The 20,639-nt window shown below is 40.3% G+C and overlaps 1 protein-coding gene across 2 annotated transcripts; it reads left to right on the top strand.

The window, feature by feature from the left end:
• The first annotated feature begins 11,148 nt into the window (after positions 1-11,148).
• LOC148010420 (transcription factor HHO2-like) lies at positions 11,149-15,042 on the top strand. Of its 2 annotated transcripts, none has more exons than XM_087672066.1 (5): positions 11,149-11,890; positions 12,023-12,318; positions 12,472-12,916; positions 13,038-13,114; positions 13,292-15,042. In XM_087672066.1, the coding sequence occupies exons 1-5, from the start codon at positions 11,689-11,691 to the stop codon at positions 13,724-13,726; spliced, it is 1,455 nt and encodes a 484-aa protein (XP_087528192.1). In that variant the 5' UTR covers positions 11,149-11,688; the 3' UTR covers positions 13,727-15,042. The 2 variants fall into 2 exon arrangements, with proteins under 2 accessions (XP_087528192.1, XP_087528191.1); XM_087672065.1 differs by having other exon boundaries at positions 11,150-11,890; positions 13,289-15,041.
• The last annotated feature ends 5,597 nt before the right edge of the window (positions 15,043-20,639 follow it).

Raw genomic sequence — 20,639 nt, 5'->3', positions numbered from 1 at the left:
CTTGTTGAAAGCTCTACATATTAATTGCATACCATTACACATACCCCTCCTAGGTTTAGGTTTCTAAGAAGAATGATAGATGCATTTATCTTCAGCAACAATAAATAAGGAGGAAATCCACCTCCAAGGTCCAATGTATTTAAATACTCAACAGAGTACAAAAATGAGTCATCAGTCTCTACAATTGAATCTGCACTATAATATTGCTTGACCTCCCTTGGTAATAGTTGCAATGCATGATCATTCAAAGTAGCCACCTATGTATTCCGCGAGGCAAGTATAGGCCGCTCACTAAAATACAATGTGTAGTCACCCACATTGGACATATCGCTGTAGACACTCTCCAATCAAGGTTTCGATAGACTGCCCTTTCAACACCATACTAGGTGGAACACACAACTTATCACAACTTTCGGTAATACCCACTCCATCCCCTATTCCTTGAATCCAACAGATGAACCCATTGTCCACTACACTACTAGTTGTTGACACTCACATATTCCCAAATAGCATTAGCACCCTTATATAATGCCACAAATCAGAGTAACACAATGTAGCATTAACAATATCCTCACGTGTTCCCTTTCCCACAACCGGCAAGACCTGCCTAAAATCCCCTCCAAACAAAATAACTTTTCCACCAAATGGCTTATCACAACTCATAACATCTCTTAAAGTTCTATCAACTGCTTCAAAGGAATATCAATGGGTCATAGGAGCCTCATCCTACAAAATATGTCACAACTCTATAGAAACAGAATTTGTATCCTTTTTCATTAATTTATCTATATAATGATTTATTAAATTTATTTCCTTTGCACTAATTAGATATAAAGAAAAGTGCATTGGAGCTGGCCACTGATGAGTGGTCACAGGTTATGGTGGACCCACACGGTGGGTTAGAGAAAAGATAGTTCACACTTCCACCTATTTGACCCGATTGGGCGCCTGTGACTAGAACTCACGCATATCAGGATTAGACTCACACACAAAAAGGATTGATGCCTTGAAGTGTGGGCTAGATCCACCAGAACAGACAATTACAATCAACAAGATGGCATGATCATGAAATGCTTGTATAATGTGCACGTGTGGGCTGAAAGCTTGAAATGCACATTTCTTTGCATAGGAAAGTCACATGAAGATTCGGATACCATTTTTGCGATGTACACGGAAAAAGCTTTCATATGATACCCATATTGGGGGGGTCCCTAAATTCTAGGAGATCCCTAAATTTTAGGAGGAAATTTTAGGAGCCTCGAATTAGCCTAAAAATGCTAGTCCTAAAAAATAGGGATCTCATTCTAAAAATAGTAAGTTCTGTACTCTGACTGTGCTTACTAAATTTGGTTGTTTCTATTCTTGACAGTATTCAACCCAAAAAGGAAGGCCATAAAGAAGAGACAAGTGTCAAGACACTTGTCACACAAGTTTCCAAGTGTCCCACCACTTGTCACATCTCATGACATGTGGCTGGACACTTGTCTTGTGCTACTCCACTTTCCCCTTTTGTACTAGCTCTCCCCTCTCCTATAAATAAGAGCTCGTTTTTCTTCATTGAGCATCATTTTTCTTTGCTGTAAACTCATGTACAGCACCCACAGATAGCCAGAAACTGGCCCCATCCATCCCCATCATCATCCCCCACTTCTCCATTATCAAATTCCTCCATATTCCCTCTTCTATCACTGCTATTTTACAAGACAGCAAGCCTGTAAATTCATTACAGCACCTCCTTCTTGAGCTCTTTATTCTATTTTAGTTACAAGAAGCAAGCTCTATCCCTGTACTGCTGATTAACGATGGAGAAAGGCTGAATTCCCCTTTTTCTTCTCTCATACTGTAAAGAAATCAGTTCTTATCATTGCATAATAGATAATGCATGTGTGTTTGTACATCTTTGCATGATCTTGTGAGAGTGAGAATTACTTCTTCTCACTCTCAGGTTGATTGTAACTAAGCTCTTCCCTAAGGGACTTGGGTTGAGCAGAAATACATTCCTTCGGGGGGGGGGGTTGCCCATCTTCAACCCTCAATCTTGTCTCCATTACTTTTACATTTTTATGGCTGTAATTTTGTGAGTAATTTTCATTTTCAGCTTTAAGTGTTCATTCTCTTTTCTATTAAATCTCGAAAACAAGCAAATATCATAATTGTTAAGCATACTAAGTTGTTCGGGGCATACACCTCTCACACATTTCAAACAGACTTCCCATGGAATGCACATCTGGCTCTTGAAATAGAAGTACAGATGTTGCTGGGTGAACATTCGTTATAGGCAAAGCATGTAAGATGGAGCACAATCCACCATTTTGGGGATCAAAAACAGCAATATTATGAATACGTGACTCATTAATCACGGAATTTTCCACATTGTGGTGATTCCCAAAATCACAACCATATGTTGATGTAAAAATATCAAGCACAGCACGATCAACATGCACTATAGCCAAATCTATACCAACATGCTGTCCAACTGGCTCATTATCCCCATTTACAATTTCAACATGGTGAGACACACTCTCACAAACCACTCCATTATGATTTTTCCCATTCTCACACTTAAACATTGAAACATTATGGTTGTGTGACTCGATAATCACATGATTAAGACCATTGCAACCACCCACCGATGGCAAAGCATTCGTCAAATACACACCAAATTGTCGTCGGACTTGAAATCCCCTAATGGTTCTCTCCACTGATTGCAAAACATTAGCCAAGTCTATACCAAACTATGGCTAGCCTAGTTCATGATGACCATTTAGAATCTCCTAATGAAGAGGCAAGTTTTCAATGTCCCTACAAATGGGTCTATCATGATCTAAAATCCCTTTCCGAGTGCCCTGAGCCTAGCAACCTACCATTGCTCATACCTTGTAGATATAAGCACATCCCTATGAACATGCAACACATAGTCTTTGCTAGTTGCTCGCTGCAAACACCCCATATCGATTGGATGGCCACAAAATTTGTTATCAACTAATTCCATCAAAGGTATGGCTCATCATATATGTACAAACAAATTTAATATTTAAATATTAAAGATTAAAAAGACACACAATGCCAAGTCAATGTATTTGAGTTAATGCTTGTAGCCATGTCAATGTATCTGTCTACAAAGACATTGGGCCCGCCAATGTGTGTATGTGTGTGTGTGTGTGTGTGTGTTAGCCGTTTTGTTGAGATTGAGAATTTAGATATAAACACATACATAATTGATCCATTTCAATTAACTAACAAGTCAATGTATTTGAGTTAATGCTTGTAGCCATGTCAATGTATCTGTCTACAAAGACGTTCGGCCCGCCAATGTGTGTGTGTGTGTGTGTGTGTGTGTGTGTGTGTGTGTGTGTGTGTGAGCCGTTTTGTTGAGATTGAGAATTTAGATATAAACACATACATAATTGATCCATTTCAATTAACTAACAAACAAAGTAAACATGCAACCACAGATACGATTATCAATATACTTTATTAAAGGCATGGTTTGATTTCAAAACTAAATGTATTGCGTACATTTGATGTACGCAATACATTGAATGTAAATATACTACCCATCACTGGATTATCAAAACTGCTCAATGTAAACCTCAAGAAAGAGACATCACATTATACACACTCAATACATTTTACTCAAATACGCTTTGTTATATCAAAAAGTGTTGCACACCTTAGCACATTCCATGTAGGATTTACAAAAAAGAAGCGTATATTATCACAAAAAGTGCTAGCCCAAGCACTTTAAAATATGAAAGACAATCTGAACCTATAAGTTCTACCCTAAGCAATTCTTTCTCCTTAGATGCGACCATTCATCTGATGGCTCAATTGTTGCATCAATGCATTAAACCTACTAACATTCATTTGAAATTACAAGAACGGCAACTGACAACCCCTCTGGCAAATCATAGGTTCATGGTCATCTCCAAGCCCCCAAAACGAAGCCCACATATCATTCACCAATAGATTCACTAATCTACTTGTATCATTAATAATTGCTGAAAGTGCCCTTACTTCACCACCTAGATCAATCGACACTTGCTGGAGAACACCCTGCATGTGCTTTGTCTCACACACAATACCATACAGACCTTTAGCCTGTTCATGTAACTCCATCGAGTACATGGCAAGTGCATGATCAACACGCGCACATAAACCCGCTTGCATTTCCATCAACTCATTCATCCTGGCCTCAAGATTTTTAAAGTCCGAAGCACTTGACGTAGCCCTCGTGTTTCTCTGAATCTTTGTAGCTCTTGTACATTTAGCAACATGGGTCTCTTGTCCCCTTGCCACCTCTTTCATTTTTCACACATTTATTCTATTAGAGCACATACGTTGGCTACAATGAAATATATAAACGATCATCTCCAAAAATATATACAGCACTTTGATGCAAGCACAATTAAAGCAACTATCTTCCATGCCCATGTGAATGGCTCCAAGCTGGCAAGTGTTGAAGAGATGATGTCGTTGCCATTTTGCTTAATTCAACCGAATCCACTACATTCAATGGAGTCGAAAGAACTATGTCAAGAATATCTCCCATGGCTTTGCTTTGTTCCATGGCTACACCAAAATTTAAAGAGAACATAAGAGTCATACAACAAATAAATCTCAAAGCTATTCAACATATAAGCGATAGACACATTCACAACCATAAGTGTACGAAAGAATGTATGTATGCTACACATGAGTGCCATCATGCACACATGGGAGTCATCGAGCGCCAACCATGCATTGCCTAAAGGCCCTGCCAATGGATATTCATTCATGTACATATGCACATTCTTGAGAGAAAAGAACATATCCTACATAGGAAGGTGTTCTAAGTCTCAAAATACTTATTGATGCCAATCCCATAGGACAATATTTTAAGATGGCTTATAATAACTTACCAACTCACAATAACGAACAGAGAGAGGCACATGTACCAACCCACTAAGAAAGAGAGGCATATGTACCCTGATTGCAAAACTAAACTATACAAAACTTCCCAACATGTCAATTATTCAATCGTTCTATGTGTCTAATCTAATCTAAGTTACAAAAGCACATGAGCAAAATTGTATAGTAATCGAGAGAGAAATAGAGAGAAAAAGGGACTATTAAAATGGTTTAAAAGCAATTTTATAATTTGCAAGAGACAGACAATGTGTTTCAAAATAGAGATTTTCATCAAACAATTCATTTAAAAATTCTTGTAGGGATTACATATACCAAGAAAACCATGGCAAAGAAGAATTGGTTAACATTGCCAAAAACCTATTGTGAACCACTCTTCAAAGAAGCAATGTTCTCTGGTGCATATCAAGGGCAATGTTCTCCAGTGGCAGAAGATGAGCCAACACAGTGATTCACCTGCATTAACATTGCTGAAAATCTATTAAGATAAACTCTCAAAGAAGTAAGTTGCACATCAAGAGCAATGTTCTTCGGTGCAACCAAGCTCTCGTTCTTGTGAGCAATCAACTCATATACTCCATCCTCTATATGACATGCACTATTAAGAAGGTCTTTTAACTTCTCTTCTTGATCGTCCAAAGATCCACCAATTGGCCACTAAATTTTCTAGATATGTTCATAAATGTCACCTATATAACCCCTAATCTCTTCTAACTCGCCCTTTATCATTACTCCATCAGCAAGGTGCCCTTCGTATTTATCTTCCAACATTCTCTCAATCCTTTGTAGACGGTCACCAATGTTCTCACAAATAGAAATCAAAGCTTTTTGACGTGAAATAGTGTCTTCACTTGCTTTTCAATCCCATCCAAGTGACGAGTAAACCTCAAGGAACCAATGGAGCTATCATGCCCTCCAACATGCTTAAGTGCACGACAAACTGCCTTCTTCCTTGTGAACTCCTTTATTTTGCGTACATTCATTTGCACATTAGGAGTGCACTGTTCTATAGACATATTCTTGTTTGCTGCAGAAGCCTCCATACTAGGCAAAAAGCACGCGTTAACCTTAAGGGATATATAAAATATTCTCAAAATTTAAAAACAACGAAAACTACCATATCTAATTCTGCCAAAGTTCAACTAACCTTCTCTCTTTGCTTCTCCCTCTCCCTCTCTCTACACCTAACCAACCAAGCAATGCACTAACTAACCAACATAACCAACACAACCAAGCTACTCTCTCTCTCTCTCTCTCTCTCTCTCTCTCTCTCTCTCTCCACCTAACTAAATAACCAAATATTAATAGACAATAATATAGTAAATAACTAAACTAACTAACTAACCCTAAACTAAAGTAACCCACCAACTAAACTAGCCAACCTACTAACTAACCAAGAGAGAGAGAGAGAGAGAGAGAGAGAGAGAGAGAGAGAGAGAGAGAGCATGGGGATAATAAAGAAGAAGAAAAAGGAGAGAGGTGAGAGAAGAGGGAGAAGAAGGAGATGAGAGAGAGAGAGAGAAAAAGAAGAGAGAAAGAGAGAGAATAATAATAATAAAAAGAAGACAAAGAGATAGAGAGAGAAGAAGGAGAAGGAGAAGGAGAGACAGAGGTGAGAGAAGACAACGGGACCTACTAATAGCTAACAAACTAACTAATATCATATAGATTTCTCTCTATAACTACATGACCAACTAACATACTAACTAAACTAATCAACCTACTAACTAACTAACCAACTAAGAAACAAAAATGTAACAAAAAACCAACCAACCAACCCACATACCAAACCAATAAAAACAACTGATAAACTAACAAACACAGCAAAACAAAATTACAACCTAGAAGAGAGAAATAGATCACCAACCTAAACAATAGTCGTAAAAAACTGCCCCAACGACCAATCCCACAAACAAAACTGTACCAAGCAAACCAAAACACCAATAAATTAAATTGCACCAAGCAAACCAACCTACCTCTCTCCCTGTCTCTCTCTATTTTCCTTTCTCTCTCTCTCCCCCCCATAACTAACCCGTAACTAAGTTACAACAATGCACTCTACTAACCTACCTAACCACTAAAACTAACTAAGCTACTAACAACTAAGCTACTACGACTAACCTACCATCTAAGTAACTAATAACTAACTTACAATTATTATTAATCTCTCACCATCCCCCTCTAATAACTAACTTACCCAACCACTATATCTATATTACTAACTATATAGTAGTTAGTCTATCTATATATATATATATAGTAGTTTAACTAACTATATATTATACTAACTATATACTAACTATAGTTAGTATATAGTTAGTATACTAACTAACTAACTATATCTATCAATAAAAAATAATTAAAACCTACTAACTTATACCAAAACAACAAAATTAAACCAACCACAAATAAAATAAAACAACAAAAAAACTTACTACTCTTTAAAAAAAAGTAGATTAGTTAACTAACTAACCAACCCACATACCAAACCAATAAAAACAACTAATAAACTAACAAACACAGCAAAACAAAAGTACAACCTGGAAGAGAGAAAGAGATCACCAACCTGAATAATAGTTGTAAAAAACTACCCCAATGACCAATCCCATAAACAAAACTGTATCAAGAAAACCAAAACACCAATAAATTAAACTGCACCAAGCAAACCGACCTACCTCTCTCCCTCTCTCTCTCTTTCCCTTTCTCTCTCTCTCTCTCTTCTCCCCATAACTAACACGTAACTAAGTTACAACAATGCACTCTAACTAACCTACCTAACCACTAAAACTAGCTAAGCTACTAACAACTAACCTACTAAGCTACTAATGACTAACCTACCAACTAAGTAACTAATGACTAACTTACAATTATTATTAATCTCTCACCATCCCCCTCTAATAACTAACTTACCCAACCACTATATCTATATTACTAACTATATAGTAGTTAGTTTATATATATATATATATATATATATATATATATACATATATATATAGTAGTTTAACTAACTATATATTATACTAACTATAGTTAGTTATAGTTAGTATACTAACTAACTAACTAACTATATCTATAAATAAAAAATATTTAAAACCTAGTAACTTATACAAAAACAACAAAATCAAAACAATCACAAATAAAATTAAACATTTATTTATAATTAAAACCTACTAACTTATACCAAAACAACAAAATTAAACCAATCGCAAATAAAATAAAACAAAAAATTAAAACAACAAAAAAACTTACTACTCTAATAAAAAAAGTAGATTAGCTGACTAACTAAATTAAACTAACTAAATTAAACTAACTAATCTAATCTAACTAACTAAACTATACTAACTTACTAAATTAAACCAACTAATCTAATCTAACAATACATATAACTAACTATATATATATAGTAGTTAGTTAATATATAGTAGTTAGTTAGTTAGTATACTAACTTAGTTATATAAACTATTAACTATATATTATACTAATGAACTAACTAACTAACTAAATCTATAAATAAAAATAATTAAAACCCCTTAACTTATACCAAAACAACAAAATTAAACCTACCGCAAATAAAATTTAAAAAAATTAAAACAACAAAAAAACTTACTACTCTAATAAAAAATTAGACTAGTTAACTAACTAACTAACTACACACACACACACAAACTATATATATAGTAGTAACTATATATATAACTAACTATATATATAAACTATATATATTATAGTAACTATATACTAACTATAGTTAGTATAATATCTTTTTGATACTAACTATATCTATATAATTAACTATATATATAGTTAGTTAGTTATATATATAGTAGTAACTATATATATTTTACTAACTATACATTATAATTAGTCAGTTAGTAGTTAGTTAGTATCCTAACTAACTTAGTTATATAGTTAGTTAGGATACTAACAGATTAACATATGACTTAGTTATCTAGGGCGGTAAAGGCTTGTCGTGGGACGACAGAGGCTCCTCGTGGTGCTAGCCTTCTTCCCCTCTCATGGCACTGGCGGGCAGCAACTCACGTTGGCCTGCTCCTTTTGACAACTCCCTGTCCTCTTAGCCAATGGCGGCCCCCCCGTCCTCCCCGCCATCTCCGGCCAATGGCCCATGCCCTCCAAGTCCTCCTAAGAGAGAGAGAGAGAGAGAGAGAGAGAGAGAGAGAGAGAGAGAGAGAGAGAGAGAGAGAGAGAGAGAGAGAGAGAGAGAGAGAGAGAGAGAGAGAGAGAGAGAGAGAGAGAGAGAGACGCGAGGCAGCTCCCCTCGGCCCGAGTCGCTGGGCAGTTGTCTTGTCTCCCCCCAAGTGCCTGGGCAACTAACACATTGTCTCTTCCCCCCCCCCCCTCGCCCGCCCGATTCTTTTTTTTTTTGTAGGAAGCTTTAAGTATGTATTAAAAGGAAAATTTACAAGATATGTAGTAATTCACGCTCCATTACAGGGGAGCAACCTGGATAAAAAAAGACCATATCTTTATCATTGAACAAGTCCAAAAAAGCATGAGCTAGCTTTTCTTGTATTTTCCTAAACTTAGTTCTATTACTGCAGTCCCTAGAGAAGGTGTCTTCTCTTCATTCTTCATGATTCTATTCTGCATCCTTTTTTTTAATTTTTGCTATCATGGCTGCCACCTCCATCTCCTGATCTTCTTTCTTGATGTCTTTCTTGATGTCTTCACATTGTTGAATGATCTTATTTGCCTCATTTTCATCCTGCAAAAACAAATCAGACTTAAAACCCCAGAGAGGATCAACAAATTGCTTTTCAAATACCATTTTATTCCTGCATATCCATATGTTCCACAAATAGAGACTTCTCAACCAATTCTAGAGCGGGGGGGGGGGGGGGGGGGGGGGTACACCATAAATTTCCCCTAACAATAATTCTTTCCAAGTGATCTTAGTGGGGTGCCACTTCAAGATTAAAACCTGCAATAAACAAAATATGTTAGTATTCTGAGAGCAATTAAGAAACAAATGAAGGATAGATTCTACCTGGATACTACACCTTTGGCATATTCCATTTCCTATGCCAACTTTCAGAGTCCTCTTATTGGTCCAGAGGCCTTTCACTGCGATCAACCCCCCCTGATTCTTTTGGCCCAGTCCTATGGCGCACAGAGAGAGAGAGAGAGAGAGAGAGAGAGAGAGAGAGAGAGAGAGAGAGAGAGAGAGAGAGAGAGAGAGAGAGAGAGAGAGAGAGAGAGAGAGAGAGAGAGAGAGTCGATGTGTGTGTGTGTGTTGTTGACTTTGTGTTGCCTCCCACGGACTGAGACTGCTGTCGAGAGAGAGAGACAGAGAGAGAGACTGCATGGTTGTCGGACTAGACTATGTGCCAAACTGGAGACTGTGGTAGTCGGACTACCGGATTAGAGTCCTGAGAGAGAGGGGGGGGCACTGACCTGCCTGCTTGTGCCTATTGCATGTTGCCTACACACTGCTGATGCTCTTGTTCTGCTCTTACGTGTTGCCTGAGAGTGCGAGTGAGAGTGAGAGTGAGTGAGAGGAGGAGGTGGTGGAAAGAGACCACGTTTCTCTTTGCCCCCGATCATGTGAGAGATTAATGATCACTTATATTTCTCTCAGCCCCCAATCATATAAGCAATTAATGGCACATGTAAACTTTGATTTGGGTTGGGAGCTAGGTTCGGGAGCTCCCTAGTGCTTCGACACCTCCCGAACTTGTAGCTCAAATAATAATGTAGTATAGATATAGATGAACTTTGGAGGGTGAGAAACATGTTAGAAAAGCAAAAGTAAAATACATGCTAAGGACCCAAAAATAGGTATGATGTCCTTCAAAAGCATGCTTACTCCTTTCTTCTCGACGTTAGCGTGACAGTTTTAGAGTGTGGATTTCTCTCCCGAGTCCCGAGTCCCCTCGGGCAGGGCCCAGGGGATGTTGCCTGCTGGAGAGGATTGGGTTCCACGCCCCTTCATTGCATGCTGCTGTCTGCGGGCACACCAGTGTGCAACGCGCCTTAGACCCACCGATTATTCTGTTGCTGATTCTGTGCGCACTGACCTTTTTCATTTTCCGACGTGGCCGTGACAGCGCGCCACGTGGAAAACCGCGGGCGAGGCGTTTTCTGGTTGGCCTGTCCACATCAGCAGCGGGCAGGCCACCACTTTATTCCAGAATATCCCGCGGGGGGTACTGTCGTTTGAATCTTCTGAGGTTCTATTCCCTCTCCTCCCTGCTTCTTCTTTCTTCTTGATGTTCCTTCTCTCTCTTCTCATAGGCAGGCTAGCCCTTCTTTTGATGATCTTTTGATGGCACTATGTGTAAGTAATATACCCTCTCTTGATCCCTCCTTCTTCAACCAGATATCCTGTGTGTGATTCCCTTGTCCCTTCCTCCTTCCCCTCCCACTTTACCTCCCTCTTGCCCGACTCTCTCTGTCTGATTAGGGTTTTTGGGATCAGAGCAGCCATGGCTTAATCTCCTCCTGCATTGCATCACCCTCTATTTCTCTCTCACGCACACACGCGCACGCACACGCACCGCTTTCTCCCCTTCATACGCTAATTCCCTTTATTCCTTCCTTCCAAGTTTGCCTTTCCACCCTTGTTTATTCGCCCCCCACCTTTTACACTCCCTATCCCCTGCTCCCACTCTAGGCTCCCAACAGTTGTTTCTATTCCTTGAGTCCTCTCATGCCTTTCCCCATTGCCCGTCCAAGACTCTTTTGCGGACAAAGGATCTCGCCCTCATGGTCTTTCTTGCCACATTTCCCACTCTCTCTCAGGCTCTGCTGTGAATCATGGCATCTCCCACGGAGCTCGTCCTGCAGTGTCGGTCCTCGCTCAGCGCCAGCGCCTCTGCAGGTTGCTTCAAGGACGCGGATCATCATGTGGAGAAAATGCGCAGGCTTGAAGACTATCTTAAAGCTCTGGAGGACGAGCGCAGGAAGATAGAAGCCTTCAAAAGAGAGCTTCCATTCTGCATGCAACTGCTGCACAAGGGTAAGGAAATTCGTAATGCGTCTTCTTAGGGCAGCTGCCCGATTTTCAATTACAATAAAGTAAGGCTCTGTGTGCCTATGCCAAATTGCACATGGTGACATGGCTCGTGTGCTGTGAATTGGCTCCCTGCAGCCATTGAAGCTTCCAAAGAGCAATTGGGTGGTTGCGCCACGCCGTCAGTGTCACTCAGACTGCCTCAACTTCCAGCAAATAGTTCCACATTGGAAAGCAGGACTACTGAAGCTAATGGTAGCAGCAGAAAGATGCTACAAAGCATCGTTCCTCAAAGTAAACGAACTGATGCATGCACCGATGATGAGAGTGAGATGAGGCAGAAAAGGATCTGCTGGCATGCAGTCGAGGATCATACCGATTGTCGCCGGATGACTGAGGCAGAGTCTTGTATGCAGAGTACCTTTTCTCAAGAGGTATCATGTTTTCTTGGCTATAATCCCATTTGAGTGCTTACACAAGCCCTTTTTTTTTGCGCCCCAAATTTGTTTAATAGTTGATTCTGTTTTAGCACTGCCAATGTGGACTTGGAAATCTCTACTGACTGATTTTCCTCTACCAACGTGCAGAAATCTGTGTCTGGCATCACAACAGGAGCTTTCCATCAAATTGAGGATGCTTTTACCTCAGCTTCAAAACCATACTTTTATTCGAGTAGCCAGTCGGGAACTGGGGCGTTTGTACCTTTCTCCAAAGACAATCGACTATTCCACCCTATACCCTTAAAGCCTGTGGTCACAGCCACCAATGGCCCCAATGTAGATCATATGGTTCGTCCTGCCTCTCAAGAATCCAAATCAAGTCCTTCATCCCCATTTGAAAACTGCAGCAATCCGGGGCATTCTTCAGCCTTAAATGCCAAACTAGTGAAAGAAGCTTCACAGAATGACGCGACTGACGCAAAGAACACTGAGGACCATGGTCCTCATGCTGGTCGCAAGGCAAGAAGGTCTTGGTCTGCTGAATTGCATCGTCTATTTGTCAATGCTCTGATGCAACTGGGTGGGTGTGATGGTGAGTTTCTTATTTAACATTTTTATGCAAATACGGCATACATTTGGTGCAAACCTTATAACTTTCCTTGTATAGAAAAGGAAGACTTGTTTGTGATATATTTCCTGTTTGTGCACTACAGTGGCAACTCCAAAGCAGATCAGAGAAGTAATGAACGTAGAAGGCCTTACGAATGATGAGGTCAAGAGTCATCTTCAGGTACTTCTGGCATTGTCGTCCTTGAGGTCCTTCAGTTCTTCTGGATTGGGTAGCTCTGCTTTGCCTAATGTTTGGTATATGCATCCTTGGGTTGCAGCACTTTACAACTCTACATGCTTCCACATTTGTATGTTGATCTCAGCATTTTCTGACAAAATAATCTCTCCTTGTCAGAAGTACCGATTGCATTCAAGGAGGGCAACCTTATCTCAAAATGCAATGGGGTCATCTTCCCCACAGGTAGTTGTGCTTGGTGGGATATGGCTTCCGACAGACTATGCTGCTCATCACACCCCTTCAGGTTATGGTCAGAACTTGTCCACAGTGCAGCAGCCTCTTCCTGTACAGACACAGGCTGAATTCAGCTACAGTCCGTTGAGTTTCCCTCATGGCCACCACAGGCCATTACACAACACCACAGAACAGCAGCAGCAGTTGAGTGCTCCTGCTCATTCGCATCATGGGTCAGGAAGTGAAGCACAGAGGGAAGAAAGCGTGGGTGAAGGTGAGAACTCAGTCTGCAGAGAACAAGAGCCAAGACTAGCTGACAAGCCTGATACTTACATGGATGAAGGCACTAGTGCTGCAGAGGAACTGCAGAGCTTTGGCTGAGATCAATCAAGAGCTGGTAAGACAACATGGACAGAAAAGGATGCTTGCATGTCTTCTAGTGCAAATAGTTGCAAGTCAAACAAGCGGTTTTGCCTCTAGAAACTGTTACATTAGAGCGAGGGCCCCCTTTAAATGGGCTTCAAGGTAAGCTCATGCATGGGTACTTAAATGGCCAATAATTTTGCAACCTCCTAAACCAAGTTATTTTGGAGTGCAAAAATGTTTGATCATTCTCCCAAGGTTTGATGTATGGATAATGCATGAGACCATAAGCTCAATAACTTGCAATGGGACATTTGTGTACAGTCACTTTGTTCTGAGGGGTGGAGTTAGCATGTCAATTGCATCTCCCTGACAAGAACAAACTGAGGTTTGTATGTTAATCCTCATTCATACTGTTCTAGTACTAGCCATGTAGTCACATCTCCCAACTTACCTTCCTGTGAGTATCTAAGTATACCTTCCCTAAGGGGGCTTTTGGTACTGTTGTAGTACTAGCCATGTGGTCACATCTCCCAACCTACCTTCCCGTGAGTATCTAAGTATACCTTCCCTAAGTGGGCCTTTGGTAAATCTTAATCAAATAGAGCATTATGAATAATGGAGTGAATGATCTTCTTGATGAAAAAACACTTATAATTGCTCACAATTGACCATAACTACCATGGCAAGCTGCATTCAGGTGGAAGAGAATTTTTACCTGCCCACTAACTGAGCTGTATTTTAGAAAATCAACATGCTTTTGTATAAGAAAAAGAAAAATGGTCAATCTTTTGTAATTTGGATGGTTACCATATAAAGCCTTTGGAATGTACAACTCCAAAATTTGTAATGGAAAGGATTACTCTAAGAACCATAGTTGGAAGTTAGAAGGCAGTGAGAAGTTGGGAGTCGAAATCTCGAAATTCGTGAGGGCTTAGCATTAGATTAGATAAAGTATAATCACAAGGTGATTATCATAATCTTTTGATGGTAGGTTTTGCAATTTGACCACAGGATCACTTTCAGAAAAGATATAAGCTCCCTGACAGGCTCTTATATGAAATCCTCTGTCAAAGAGACCTTCATCTTGATGCTCATGATGCTGGATGTACATGATATTGATGATGCGGATTAGGATGATGGCAACAAAGGAGATGATGCGCTCGTAGAGGACGACGATGATTTTGAATCTCTCTGTTAAAATATGAACCCAATGTGCAAGATTCATGAGTAATCAGGATCAGCCAATATGCCAGACTCATGAGTGCTGCATATCTTTGAAATAATCACGTTCATGTATTTAGAAATGAAAAATATAAGAATATCGCAAGGGAAGTAATACAAGACTCCACATACGACCAAAGCTTCCAATATAAGATCTATCGTTTCCTTTGCAAACAAGTTAACCGTAGGGTCACCCTTTACATCCTAATAGCGCTTACTTCCAAGTAATCCTTACAACTTCTTCCGCATTGCCTAATTCTCTTGTAATCTCAGAACAAGTGGGAAAATTGATCATTCTTTCAAATGACAAAGAGGACATGTAGACGGTGCAAATGCTTGGGCCCTAAGTTTGTTCCCAGTAGGTAGCCTTTTGAGATGAGCTTTCCAAAGCAAAAATTTGATCTTCTTGAAATGCACGACCTTCCATACATAGAGCTACTACTAGCTACAAAGCTTCTTCTAACATGTGTTTGATCATACTTTGCACAAATAACGTAGAGCTTCTAGGATCTTATTAGTTTGACGCTCCATTGTTGTTCGAATTAAATTGTTCAGTTGCATCTTTTGGATCTCTTGGTACTTCAACCCAACGTTGTATATTACTTTGAAAGAGGTTGGTCAGTTTTATTTGAATTTGGCCAAAATTTGTTGATGCAGTCATTTCTTAACAATATTTAATCCAATCTTTCTGAAAATTGAATCCATGGGTAGCCAATGAACATTAATTGAATTCCATAGATCCAACCGATAATGAATGCATTTTTTTCTTTATATTACTTGCCCATTCCTTCTTATACAAGCCAATTGATTGGTTGTTACAGTTTTGGGGTAAAAGGCCTCTGGGCCTACCCGTGCATACTGTGACCGCCCATTCTTTATTCATATATAATATGATAGTGCAATAAGGCTATTAGTTTAGTTGGACATCACCTACATTGTATATGCTCTTCTCTCCCGCATCTTCCTCTTCTCCTTTTCCACTGCCATTGCATCCCCTTCAACTGGTATCAGAGCAGGTCTTCAAGAGCTCATCCCGGCCTTCCACATGAGGTATAAGATCTTCATTCTCACTCAGTTTTTAGCTCAACAGGGTTTTCACAGGTTGTGGGCAGCCATAGCTCACACCTCTTGGAGCTTCCTTCACATGGATCTTGCTTTCAATCTATCAAGGCTTGCTGAGGCTTGGTGTAGGCCTCCTTTGGCCCCCATTTGTGTCCCCTTTAGGCCCCATTGTTGATATGTGGGATAGCAAACCCCCCCAGCCATCTCACGTTTTTTTTTTTTGCGTCTGTTTCAAAATCTGGTCTAAAAATTACTCTTTTTGTCATATCTCGGGCATTCGGAACCTGATTCAAGAAATGTAAGAGTCTAAGTTAGGGTTTTGACACGCTCGGACGTGATGGTGATGTCGGATTTGCCAAATTCTGATGACAGAATATTTTGCAACAGATTTTAGGTCTGAGACAACATGTATTTATATGCCTATGGCTTATGTGATGCTTCTACTAATGTCTATTGATATCGGATTACTTGTGGATGCTATGCCTCTTATGTGAGATGCATTTGGAGCTGATTTAGCTCAGCCATTGACTGTTTTAAACAATTCCAGATCTGTCCAAAATAGGGCAGCTACCTGTTACTTCAATTTTATGCTTATAGGTCTTGGTATTTGATGCCCGATTATACTCGGTTGGTGCCTAAACATACGAAAATGTATGCCTATGGTTTGCCTATGGATTTGAGCTTGGATTGAGCACTGATTTGCTAAGTTTACAAAGGTTATATGCTGCTGGAAACTTCAGGATTGAAGCTATTTATGCTACAGTTGGGTTATGCTTATTGGTTACGGGGTGCTCTCGGCTACTCGGTATGATGTCATGATGTATTTGGACTATGTTACATGTCTTGTTTATGCTCCGGAATGCTTTTGAGCTGAGATTAGAGCTCAATTTGAGTTTGACTGTCACTTCTTTACAGCTGGTATTTCATCTATGACATGGTTTATGCATAGGCTACCCAGTACGGGTTATGATGTCTTGGTAAATGCTTTATGCTTTGGCTGTGGATGACAGTTATTTGAGCTCGTCTCGATATTCATTTGAGTATTCCCTTGAGCAGTTTGCTTTTTCTGTTACGACCTTGGATGCTATATGGGATTTGATGCTCCGATTATGGATCTTGGCTATTACTTGGATGCACTTACATGTATTGAGTAGTGAATTGATCCCTTGTTTTGGCAGTTGCCTATTGAGCTGTGATTGCTCGTTTGCATTTGATATGCGGGATACTTACTGATCAATGGACTTGGATAGTGCTTGGGATTTACAATTATGGCTTTCTTGCTCCTCTGTTATCTAGCTTCTATGCTAGTTGGGCTCCTGTTGCCCGTCCATGTTAGAGAGTAGATGCTATGTATGCTTACCCGTCTATGCACATGGTCTACTGTTGTATATCTTATAGAGCCACTTATTTGGATGTTGTTATATAGATGCTTGGGCTTCACCTAGAGCTTGACTCTTGCAGGATGCTTTGCCACTTGTCGGTCTTTACTTGACTTAGATGTTCCTTGGTGGCATGATGTACTGCAGAGCTATGCGTATGCATATGGTTATGGGGTGATTTCATGGCTGAATATCATATGCTCTTATGACATATGTCTTATGCTTTACTGTACTGTGGTTGGTTATGTCATGCAGTTGGCTACGACTCTTCTTCATGTGGAAGCTTTTGCATCCTTGATTGATGCCTTTATGTCCTCCCATTCATTGAGGTTTCATGAGTATTTGCAGCATGCTTCTACCACTGATGTACTAGCAGATGATTGTCTTTATGAGTAGGTTCCCTATGTTGGGACAACCCTCAATTGCTTGAGCTCCATGGATGCTATGGATAGCCCTATTCATGATGACTTGGATTCCTTGTCATCTTCTACAGGTTCTTCTACTTCAGATGTTGTTTGCTTCCATTGTGGGAAGCTTGGGCATGTTCAAAGAAAATGCTTTAGACGGATTAGAGAGCAGCAGAGACAGAGATAGACTCGACATGAGCAGAGAGTCAACGATGCAGCAGGTATTACCACTCTTTCTCGTGGTGAGATACATGCAGTTACCCATGATGATGCAGTTGAGCATGTCCTCCTGTCATCTAGTTTCCTTATAGCTTACTTGCTCAATGATCAGGCCCATGACTTTGATTGGCTTTTCGACTCTATGGCATCTTGTCATGTTGCCCCTCATAGAGCATGGTTTTCTTCTTACAGGGAGGTTGATGGATGTATTGATCTGGGCCTTGAGTAGACTTATCCTATTGTTGGTACAGGGAACATACACCTAGCTTTGCCTAACGGGACTTCTCTTATGCTCAGGGATGTTCTACATATTTCCATGCTCAGTAAGAGCCTATTTCTGTCAATCAGTTGCATGATGCAAGTTACTCTGTTTCTCTTCAGGATAGATCATGGAAGATTTGTCATGGTTGCTTGGTTTTGGCCAAAGGTTCTCGAGTTGGTTCTCATTACCCAGTGCATGTCTCTCATGTGGGAGATTCTATGGTTGCAGTTATCCGGATACCACATGCATTGTTATGGCATTATTTCCTAGGCCATATGCACCACAGAGAGATGGAGATCTTGTCTTGTTCAAACTCATTGCTGCCTCCTATGTCACTTACAGATCTTGATACTTTCCCTGATTGTACTCTTGGTCCTTGTAGATCCCCCTTGGCTTATGGCGATCGTATGAGGCATGCTTCTCTAGATCTTGTTGATTATGTAGTATATGGACCTATGCCTTCCTAGTCACTTGGTGGAGCGTCATACTTTGTGACCTTTGTTGATCATGCTACCCATCGTGTTTGGGCTTTTTCCTTGGTGAAGATTGAGGATGCTGCAGTTATGCTTGACAGGTTTATGGATTCTGCTGGTAGCAGCCCTAGGTGCTTGCAGATGGATTATGAGAGTCATGCTCTCTCTCCCAGCTTTCGGACCTCTTATTAGCAGTATGGCATTGATTTCTTGTGCCCACAGTATTATGGGATTGCTCATGGCATGTGTCTGACCTTACAGGCAAAGGTTGCTTCTATGCTTACCACAGCTGGGTTGTCTTATGGCTTTTGGGTTGAGGCCCTTATGATAGCAGTCTATTTGGTTAACAGGACACTGTGCTTGACCTTGGATGGTATTACACCCCATGAGGCATGGAGTGGCATGCAACCCTCCTATGATTACTTGAGGATGTTTGGCTGCCAAGCATTTGTACGTATGCCACATGAGCCTATGTCACGTAGATGTATCCTCCTTGGTTATGGAGATGGTGACTTTAAGGCCTACAGATTATGGGATTTGGATGCCCAGTAGGTCATACGTAGCCATCATGCTGTCTTCTATGAGATGCAGACACCTCTTAGCCCTCTTGATGAGCGTTCAGTACGCTTTATGGCTGATTTTACAACAGCTATAGTGCCATTACAACAAGCTGTTTATGCTGAAAATGAGGCACTTATTGGCCCAAATGACGTAGCTATGCATAGCAGTCAGGGTCAGGATGTTGGTGATCAGTTGCTAGACCCCTTGTTGCAGGCTCATGAGAGCCATTTTCTTGTAGTCTTGCAGGCTAGACAGCTAGCCATATGTCAGTCTTCCGCTTCGCTGAGGCCACATGTAGTCTTGAGACCCTGTTGGATGAGTGTTTGGGATGTTGGCCCTCTTTCAGTGATTGACTCTGGAGAGTTTGACTGCTCTCCGCTGTCTTATATGCGCCACACTAATGCTATGTGCGACTCTGATGCTTTACAGCCGTGCACTGATGAGTTGTGCTTGCTTCATGAGAAGCATTCTTGGATTGCTCCGTTGTATGGAGCTGCAAGATCGCTTATCTCTTGGATGTCATGGACTCGGGGATGCTTGACTCTTCTTCTGCAGAGGTTCCTAACACTTCTTGCACAGCTCTCTTTCCAATTGGGCGTTGGGTGAGATGTCATGATTCCTCACATTGTCTTTTTTTTTCTTTTCTTTGTTTTCACTCCCTAGCCACATTGGCCTTTTAGTGGGAGGTTGTTGGGGTAAAAGGCCTCTGGGCCTACCCGTGTATACTGTGATCACCCATTCTTTATTCATATATAATATGATAGTGCAATAAGGCTGTCAGTTCAGTTGGACAGCACCTACATTGTGTGTGCTCTTCTTTCCCGCATCTTCCTCTTCTCCTTCTCCACTGCCATTGCATCCCCTTCATACTCAAGGCTAGTAAGTAAGCCAGACTAGAAGTTTGAGGGAGGCATCTCTTAATTTTAGAGCTTGATCCTAGAGCTTCTTTCTAAAAGTTGACAATAAGGCTAGGTGTTGCTCCTTGTTTGATGTTAATTTTACAAGATTGAACTAAACGACAGTTCCATCAACATGCTTCCAAAACCATTGCCTTTTTTCACAAGGAGTTATGCTAATCCAAATCCTAAGTAGTTGGGCCCATGGTTGCAAACTCTTTAGCTTCTTTAGCAACCTAAATACAAAACAATAAGCTTTCTAGACAAACTAGATGGCCACATCATTGTGCATTGTCTTCATTTTAGCATTAATGTCATGAAGATATGAATTTTTGATGCTTTGCTTAGCATTTGATTAAAAGTTAATCAAATGTGCAAATGTGACTTGCACATGTAAGATGCAAATAAATTATTTCATAATGTGGGACCCAATACCTTGATATATTAG

Source organism: Lygodium microphyllum, chromosome 29 (genome assembly GCF_053477565.2).
Source record: "Lygodium microphyllum isolate KBCC chromosome 29, Lygodium_microphyllum_v1.1.10, whole genome shotgun sequence".
Lineage (NCBI taxonomy): Eukaryota > Viridiplantae > Streptophyta > Polypodiopsida > Schizaeales > Lygodiaceae > Lygodium > Lygodium microphyllum.
The sequence above is the reverse complement of the archived record's forward strand: the minus strand, read 5'-3'. Positions and strand labels throughout refer to the sequence as shown.

Bases quoted from the DNA above. Each gene is read 5' to 3' on its own strand.
- LOC148010420 (XM_087672065.1), top strand. From the start codon at position 11,689: ATGGCATCTCCCACGGAGCTCGTCCTGCAGTGTCGGTCCTCGCTCAGC. The intron at 11,891-12,022 runs GTAAGGAAATTC...GGCTCCCTGCAG, and splicing joins CATGCAACTGCTGCACAAGG to CCATTGAAGCTTCCAAAGAG. The intron at 13,115-13,288 runs GTACTTCTGGCA...TCTCCTTGTCAG, and splicing joins AGGTCAAGAGTCATCTTCAG to AAGTACCGATTGCATTCAAG.